This window comes from Vanacampus margaritifer, chromosome 1 (assembly GCF_051991255.1).
Source record: "Vanacampus margaritifer isolate UIUO_Vmar chromosome 1, RoL_Vmar_1.0, whole genome shotgun sequence".
Taxonomy (NCBI): Eukaryota; Metazoa; Chordata; class Actinopteri; order Syngnathiformes; family Syngnathidae; genus Vanacampus; species Vanacampus margaritifer.
The window spans coordinates 19916073-19925606 of NC_135432.1; the positions used below are offsets into that span (position 1 = coordinate 19916073).

Genomic DNA, 9534 nt, shown 5'->3' on the forward strand with positions numbered 1-9534 from the left:
GGGACTTTAATAAAATACTAATACTAAATAAAGCAGTTGTTTTGTATTTTAAATGAACCAGTTCATTTAACTGTGCATACTGTTAGGGTGATAAACGTTGACATTAGAAATGTTTCAATTAAGTTAAAAACATGAACAAGAGGGTCTAAATGTGCATTTAGTTGGTTTCATGACGTAAAACGTGTGATGTGCTGAGGAAATATAGGATAAAGGTGTGGAGCCATGAATTTTATGAGATGATCTTTCTTGAAATGGAGAAAAAAAAGCATGATTCTTGCATTGCTTTGTATTTATCAAATTATTTGTGTTTGTGAACCTTCTTCAATCGGTCGAGCAATAATTTTGTATGTTGCTAAAACAACCTTATTGCTTTTGAAACTCAGTGTTTGTTGTCTTAGATTAGCCTAATGAACATCAAAATTTAACCCTATAGAGCATTTTATTGGCTAAAGAGGAGACCAAACAACAACTGAAAGAGGCTGTAATGGGGAGAAAAGAAAGAAAAGAAGCAGCACAAAAGGAAGAATGTAAACGTTTGGTCACAAGCTTGATGCATTTATTGTAAAGAAGTTGCAAGTTAAAATTGAATCTCATGCAATTCAATCTCATTTAAATATCCAATCCAAAATGTTTTCTCACCTAAAAAATGTGGTGTTTTATAACATTTATGCTAACTTCTATGTTGTGTATCAGAATTAGAAGTACCTGGAATCAAAAGATGAAATATTGAAGACTATTTCAAGTTCAAGAAAAGACGAAAAATGACTGCATAGAGGTGAATAATGTTTGTGCATGCAGGAAGAAGCCGTTTCCCAGTTGACTCTGGGAGGTAGCGAGCAGGCCTCTTCCATCAGGCTCCTCCCTGAGAGAAAACATTCCAGCAAAGAAGGAGAGCGCAAAAGGAAGTGGAAAGCCTCCGTCTTACCACCCACCACCCCAAGCTTGCTTGGTGGACCTTTAGTGCATGTAAAGAACCCCGCAAAGTCAAACTTGTCACACGGCAGCGTACAGAGGATCATGAAGCTTGTTTTCATCCTGTTACTTTCCACAACCTGGATGCTGTGTGGAGCTCAGTTCTACTACCAGGCCCTGATGGACTATCTGGAGAACAGATTGTTGGCTATTGAGGTAATGGAATTCATTTCCAATGGCTTATCATCATATGCATGCATTATTTAATGTTTACACAATAAAAAGGTGTATACATGTTTGTGCAGCCAAAAACAAGTGAAAAGAAAAACAAACTTGCCAGGCCAGTAGTTGCCAATGTCAGAAGAGAAACAACACTACACTAGACATGAACTACTTGTTCTCCTGGGTCTCATCCAAAAGCATCTTTTGAAAACCCAAACATTGCAGCTGAGGGAGCAGATGGAGTAATGACTAACAAGAGGATTACTTTATTACGTTTGCTTTCCTCATGAAATGATTCTGTTGAATGTGTTATTTTTCTTCTGTTATGCCTTTCCAGGAGAATTTCTTTTTTGCCCCCCATAACCACTCGTCACGGTGGAGGCAAGGCGTAATTGACAATCTTGAAACTGTTATCAGCATGAAATAAATGTAAAAAAAATCTAATAAATGTACAGCTGAATGAATCCTGCTCGCTTGGGACTTCATCTGATCGGTGGATTGAGCCAACTGTGTGAGTGTTATGCCTGAAAATAGGTTTTATAAATAATAATTTTCCAAACTCCGGAGTAAAAAAAAAGGTAACTTTTTTATTGAACAACATTAAAGAAAGGACACTTTGATACAATGTAATGTAGTCAAATTTATAGTTCACTCAAAATAACTATTAACTCATTCACTGCCATAAATTCATTAAAAAAATGTATATAAAAGGAGGGGCGACAGGCAATTACATTTTTTAACTGTAATTAATCGTATGACTTCACTAGTTAACTCAAGATTAATCGCAAATTTTATATCTGTTCTAAATGTACAACAATTTTTTTTGGGGGGGGTTCATTCGCTTGTTAACAAAAGTGGAAAAAAACTTAAACTAATTGAAATTAGTTTAAATTATTTTTTGACGTTTATAGCCGTCAATGGCAGCGAATGACCTTTTTTTTTATAAAGAAGAAAAGATTATTAAAAATTTGGGGCGTCAGTGGATTACAATTTTAATCGTAATTAATCGCATGACTTTACTAGCAAAACTCACGATTAATGACAAATTTTATATCTGTTCTAAATGTACAATAAAAAAATCTAGCTTTTCATTCTCTTGTTAACAAAAGAGGGGAAAAAAATTCAAAATTATAGAAATAGTTCAAATGTATTTTTGACGTTTTTAGCCGTCAATGGCAGTGAATGAGTTAATAGCTAATGCCCCTGGTATCAAAAGTGAGTACATCCCTAAGCGAAAATGTCCAAATTGAGCACAGTCATTCTACCTCCCCACTCCCCAGTGTCATGTGACTCATTAGTGTCACAAGGTCTCAGGTGTGAAAAGTCAGCAGATGTGTTAAATTTGGTATTGCAGCTCTTACACTCTCTTATACTGTTCACTGAAAATTCAACATGGGACCACACGGCAACCCCCCCCCCCCCCCCCCCCCAAACTCTCTGAAAATCTGGGGGGCGGAACTCTTGCTCTACATGAAGAAGGCCCAGGCTATAAGATGGCCAACACCCTGAAAATGTGTCGGCAAACAGTAGTACAAAGAAAAGTGTTTCTTGCCTACAGTCAAGCATGATGGTGGGAGTGTCATGATCTAGGGCTGCATGAGTGCTGCCAGCATTGGGAAGCTACAGTTCATCGGGAAACCAGCAGAGTATGATCCCCTCCCTACGGAAACTGAGCTGCAACATCATCTTCATGATGATGACCCCAAACACACCTCCAAGATGACCACTGCCTTGCTAAAGAGACTGGGAGTAAAGGTGATGGACTAGGCAAACATTTCTCCAGACTTAAACCCTATCGAACAGCTCTGGGGAGTCCTCAAAGGGAAGGTGGATGAGCGTAAGGTAAGGTACTGTATATCCGCCAACTTATAGAGGAGTGGAAGAGGATTCCAGTGGCAACCTAAAGAGAGTTAAGAAAGTGTTGGAAAAAAAATAGTAACCACACAATATCCTGGCACTTTGGGCATTTTCACTTAAGGGTGTACTCACTTTTGTTGCCTTATACTCGCCGTATTTGAGTTATTTTGAGGGAACTTTTTTTTTTAATAAGCAGTACAAATGACTACTTTTTGTTTTTCATCTTCATTTCGTCACATGAAAAGATATAGTATATTTACAGATATGTGAGGGGTGTGCACACTTTTGTGAGATAGACTAATGGTTTCCACAAAATACACAATAACAACGGTTACTGGAGGAAAGCTTAAAAAAAAAAAAACTAAATCTTTTGTAGGACATTACAGTGGGCCATGTGCGGATTTGTTTATCCTGCATTTTGTTCAATGTTTTAGTTTAGTCCTTTCTGTAATCACCTTTTTTGTCTTTCTGATTGATGAATAGAATAGATGCAACAGTGAGCCCTGGACAGACAGACCAATAGATTCATTACTTTATTCATCTAATGAGGGAAAAAGGGGCTGCCAAACTTTTCCCTCCAAGGCCCACAAAAACTGAAGGATACAAAGGCCACTTTGATTTATTTATTCATTCCTTACTTTAAATTATCAAGTTCATCAAAAGCAGTCAATCAAGCAATTGCATGTTATTTATATATAAGTGTTTTTTGGAGAGAAAAAAAAATGCTACTTGAACAGATTTCTATAAGGCAAATAGTTTAGGATTATATAAGATTTTGGGGTGGCCAGCGACCCTGTAACCCAGCAGAAAATATCAGCACCTGCACTAAACAGCAGCTGAATACTGCATTCAGAACCAAAATAGGAGCTATTTGCAGTTACTTGGAATGTGATATGTTCACAATTTGGATCTTGACAGAGCAAAAAAGAGGAATTTTTTTGGGGGGTAAAAATGATCTTTATTCATCACAGTGTTATAAAGAGAAATGTTGTTGATAGTTGAGTTAATTTAGAAAAACTCTACATTAAATGTCATTTTGAGTACATCCCACGGGCAGTTTAAAAATGAACGGCGGGCCACAAATGGCCCCCGGGCCATAGTTTGGACACATCTGGCCTAAAACCGTAAAAAACGCCTGTATGTCAATATTTTTTAGGACCACATGCACTTGTGGCAAGACCAGTCACGTCAATACCACATGGAACTTCAGAATTTGCACAAACAGTCCAAGAAGACCATGGAGGGCCTGAAGCAGGCACACAGCTCGCTCTCCACCGACGTGGAGGAAGCGGCGGTCCGACTGAACCGGGTGGAGCGAGACATGGACATAGTGGAAAGCCAGACGTCCCCACGGGCTTGTGCTAACCGGGCGGACCGGGTGGTGGAGCAGGGAGTGTGGAGCCAGGAAGAGAGCCGAGGAGAGGAAGAAGAGGACTGGGAGGAGCTGCCCTCCAGAGTGACTGGTGAGATACGGCCCTGGTGGGACTTGAAATGGTCTTCAATGTTTACAAATGTTTAGGCTATGTTAGACTTGTTGATGATTTTTTAATGTCTACAAAACTATGTACGTGTAATGTGTGTTCGGTTCATCAGAGTTTAAAGGAGAGGTATTTTGACTTAGGCCCGCTGGCCCAGACCGATTTCTGACCACCCTTGGCTACTATGTAGCTCTGCCACTGATTGGTTGAGTTTGCTCTCTATATGGTAAATTGATTAATTGGTCTCTTGGGGTAAAATGGAGGAAACATAATAATGAATAGCACCACTTAAACCCCATAAAACACCGGCCAACCGGGCGCCTGCCCTGAATTCCAGATGGCCAGTCCAGCCTTGCTACCAATGTTACCACGTTCTTAATCTTATTGTTTATTAAAACACGTATAGAGTCAATTGCGTACATGTGTAAGTTTGGTTCATCAAAGTTTAAACGCATTAAACTACGTTGTAGACTCCAAACGCCACTTAAATAGTCCGCAATGAGTCAATTTCCAGTGCTAATTTCTAGGGGAAAATATAATCTGAAATTGGACTAATGGCGATCGACATTTATGTTTATGACTTCTGATTCCGAGACTCGGTGGAGTCATTTACGCGGCTAATACATGGAGTAAAACAGTTTTGATTTACTGAATCGCATCAGTATTCGCTTCACTGGAACATGATGTGAAATATCAGCTACATCTTAATTGGTTGCAAATGATGATGTCTGATCCTGAAACTCCTTTGGGAGTATTTCGGCAAAATGAGCGATTTCCTCAATTTCTCTTGAACGCCAATAACTCACGCACACACACACACACACACATCCAAAATCCAGTGCCATTATGATGGCTGCATACAGTTTATAATTCGGCTTGCTCTTTTTCCCGGGAGCAAAGAGCAACGCAGAGCTCATTAGACACATTGTGTCCATTGTGAGGTGACCCCAAGATGAACTGGATGTCCTTGTTAGGAAATACTTTTTTGTTGGAGAGCCTGATGCTTATTTGCCTCCTAGTCATGTCTGAGGATCGTCTTTTATCCCATGCCGCTTTAATGTTCCTCTCATCCAACTCAATGTGCTTCCCTCAAGGTTTTAAATCTGATTTTGCTCTACGTATATAGTTGTTGACTCCATGAGGGAATTACAGCTATATTCCCAAATTGTCAGCGATTAATTTTTTTGGGCTTTGAAAACCACTGTAACTAACGTTGAACCATATAGTACCTCTTATTTATTAATTAATTAATCACTCAGGGTTGACCTATGATCATTAATCTCAATGAAGTCATTCACTGTTTTTAAGCATCCAAGGTAAGATTTGCTAAATGGTTCAAGTGAAACAATTCCAATGGTTCATTTCCTCCTTAGGAAATGAAGTGTGGCAGTACACAATAGCACACAACACAGAGATATTGGTAACAAATGACGTTAATGTTCGTACACGGGTCTCCCGTGTCATGCGGACTTTGGACTCGGAAAGCTGACAGACTCAAGGCAGGTAGAAAGCATCTTTACAGACCCAGAGGGAATTCACACATGGCCCATAACAAAGCAGGTCTATTACCAAGCCAGAGACGTGTGAAGGTCAGGAACAAACATGGACAGACTAGGTACTCAATCTGGAAGCGAATGTTGAAAAGTCTGACATGACATGAAGACTATTTGGCAAAGCTGAAAGGGAGTGAGTGGTCGGTTAATGAGCTGAAGTGTGTGCAGGGAAAAGTGGAAAATTCCACCATAGCAGGAGAGCAGGTAGGAAGCATTGAGAGATTTGTGGCCCAACGGGGGTATGTATCATGGCAGTGTAAAAAATATTATTATTATTTTTTTTTTTAAAGATGTTTGGAATGGGACAGCCTCAGAATCAGGCCTTTATCATATGTGGATAAAAATAAGACAGAATGGGATATGTGCCAACGTGACTGCAATGTAAGCCGACAGGCCAGTCATGGTTATCATCAATATGGTATCACATGGTGGGGTTCACTGTACAATTATAAACGGGAATTGCATCAAGTATGTACAATACACTGTAAAAACTGAAATCTTAAGTAAGATATTATTTCTTAAATTGAACCAAAATGTGCTTTTTTTTGCTATTGTTATTGTTTTTTGCTTTTGTTATTTTTACTTAAAATGAAATTGTCAGACAAGATCATTGTGCTTATTTTAAGATACTTAAATATACTTAATTATCATTTTTGATCAAGCAGTCTTGGCATTGAGTGTTAACAGCCAGTTTCACGTACTGTGAGGCTTAAAACAAGCATTTTCCACATTTTAACCAACATAAAAAGCCCTTCAAAGGGGTTTCATAAGATGAATTTTCTTATTTTAAGATTTTGCATAATCTAGTATAGCATACTCTAGTAATAAGATGAATGGAAAAATACAAGTATGAAAACAATCCCAAAAAAATGCAATATAGCTAAGTGGTATGTTTCGTTATATTTACTAAGCTATACTAAATTTTTCTTCGTTCCCGTACCAGCTCAGTGGTCTAGTGCCTACCCTCAGACTTGGAGGTTGTGGGTTCAATCCTTGTCATACCAAAGACAATGAAAATGGGAACTGGTACCTACACTCAGGCTAAGTTATCCAAGCATAAAATATATATATATATATATATATATATATATATATATATATATATATATATATATATATATATATATATATATTTCTTTTTTAAGAAAATAGTTCTATTTATTACAGTTTGAAAAAAGAAAATATTACTTGTTTTTAGTCTAAAAATATAATTTTTAAGACCACTATGGTTGATATGGGCATAGTATTATTTTCTTTTTTTTCTAAATTTTACAGGTAAATTTAAGTAAAATCTTCTTGTTCTGTTGGCAGATAATTTTGCTTTTTTGAAGTAATAATTTTCTTATTTTACTTTACTTTATTTTTTTCTTAAATTTTCTACTGTCCTTTTTGCAGTGTCAAGCAATTCGGGAAATGGATGGATTGGATGGATGGATGGATGGATGGATGGATGGATGGATGGATGGATGGATTGGATGGATGGATGGATGGATGGATGGATGGATGCAGCCCACACTGCCACCAACTTTTTGCATTTTGTGTCTAGACTGCGTGGAAATAATCTCTGCCATCCGCTCAGTGAAGATCCTGAAGCGAGTGGGCGGTCCTAAAGGCGTGTGGCTCCGAGACCCCCGGTCATCCAAGGTCTACGTGTTTAACGGGACGGAGGGTGACACCATCTACCAGTTTGAGTCCGTCAGGGAGTTTCTTCGGGGCTCTTCAGAGGTCACCCTCGGTCGGCCGATCAGACTGCCGTCCAACTGGAGGGGCGGTGGGGTCGCTGTTTACAACGGTTATCTGTATTACATCCAGCAGGGGGAAGACATGAATGTGGTCAGATATGACATCCTCGGTGGCCAGCTCATGGATGTCGCCATTCTCCCTGTGGACAGCCGAGTTGCTGTTTACAGCCTTAACCCCGAGACGGTGGCAGATCTCGCAATGGACAACCAAGGCCTCTGGCTTCTTTATGCCAGCGGAGAGACCGAACCCAACATCAACCTCGCAAAAATGGATCCTGTCTCGCTGGATATCGAAGAAATCTGGGACACCCGCTGCCCGAGGGAGAACTCGGAGGCGGCCTTCATTGTCTGTGGCGTCGTCTACGTTGTTTACAATACTCGGCTGGCCAGTCGCTCCCGGGTCCAGTGTGTGTTTGATGTTAATGACAAGGCGTTGAGTGAGGAGGCACCCCTCTTTTATTTCCCCCGACGGTACGGAGCACATGCCAGTCTAAAGTACAACTCTGAGGAGAAACAGATCTACAGCTGGGATGATGGCTACCAAATCCTCTACAGACTGACAACCAAAAGGAAAATGCTGGTTTGACAGCCTAAACAAATGTAATTTATTGTCATTTTTTTCGTGGAATAAAACATATCCTGTAAGTTAGAAACACATAAGGTCTTACTAGTTTCCATGTTTACAAACATTTTGATTGTTGTTGAAGGCTTTGAATTATTTTCAGTATTTACAAAAACATGTGAGTTGAACTCTAAATTGCCTGTAGCTTTTACTGTACATGTGCTAAATTTGTTGTTTGCTGTTCTAACAAATACACATTTTAAGCAAACAGCATTTAGCTGCTGTCATTATTATAAAAAAAACAACAAAGAAAACACTATTGTTTGCTTTAAGATAATTTAACTGCCATAAAATTGTCATTTAATGCTATTTTGTAATAAAATATATAAAAAAAATACTATATTGTGTTTGAAGTTGTTGTGAGGAACCATTCGCACAAGTGGTGTACACATGACGGGATGCATGTTTTAAGGTAAACTGCTTCCAAGACAGACATAATGCTGGCTGTCATTCACATTTCAACCAGTAAATCCGTTAAGAAAATAACTGTGATGGAAATTCAGACATAGTAAACATAATCATTGAGGGAGTGGCTAAAGAATTGAATAATCTGTTGCTCGAATGAATGGCGCAGACGTGCCAGAGCTGATGCTAGATAGTAGTGATAGATCATTCGCGAACGAGCCGGTACAAAGAGATGAACTCTTTGAAGTGAACGATGAGAGCCGGCTCCCTCCCTCAAGAGTCGGCTCCGTCATTTTCCCTCTCTCTCTCTCTCTCTCTCTCTCTCTCTCGCTCTCTCGCTCTCTTCCTATGTCACTCTCTCTTTTTCACGTGTCTGAATCGAGGTTTGGCTGCGCTGCTCAGAGAGGGAGAGAAGAGAAAGGGGAAGAGGGCGAGGGCATGCAGTGAGTGTACTACAAGCGTAGTACATGCCCCGCGTCTCCGCCAGTCAGAGAGAGAGGAGGAGGAAACAAACAGAGAAGAAGAGAGTTGAAGAGTTGAAGTATTTCGTTTTTCTGAATGCCAATTTGAAATAAAACAAGGTCTTTTATCCTGGACCTGGTGAGTAGCTTATAATGTTTGCTTTGTTCGCTGCTGCTGTTGCACTTAAATTACTACTTTGTGTTAATTGATTGTTATTTTGATTGTTTTTGGTTGAAGTTTTAATTTTGTTGCTTATTTATTGTCTGTAGCCTTTTTAACAG

General features: G+C 39.2%; 1 protein-coding gene across 1 annotated transcript; it reads left to right on the forward strand.

Annotated features, from left to right (window-relative positions):
* Positions 1–1017: 1017 nt before the first annotated feature.
* Positions 1018–8350, forward strand: olfml3a (olfactomedin-like 3a). The gene is made up of 3 exons (XM_077543626.1): positions 1018–1128; positions 4148–4454; positions 7569–8350. Exons 1-3 carry the CDS (start codon positions 1018–1020, stop codon positions 8348–8350), a joined length of 1200 nt encoding a protein of 399 aa, XP_077399752.1.
* Positions 8351–9534: the final 1184 nt, after the last annotated feature.

Excerpts from the sequence above, each read along its gene's own strand:
- olfml3a (XM_077543626.1), top strand. The coding sequence starts at position 1,018 with ATGAAGCTTGTTTTCATCCTGTTACTTTCCACAACCTGGATGCTGTGT. Across the intron at positions 1,129-4,147 it reads ACAGATTGTTGGCTATTGAG|GACCACATGCACTTGTGGCA; the intron begins GTAATGGAATTC and ends AATATTTTTTAG. Across the intron at positions 4,455-7,568 it reads GCTGCCCTCCAGAGTGACTG|ACTGCGTGGAAATAATCTCT; the intron begins GTGAGATACGGC and ends TTTTGTGTCTAG.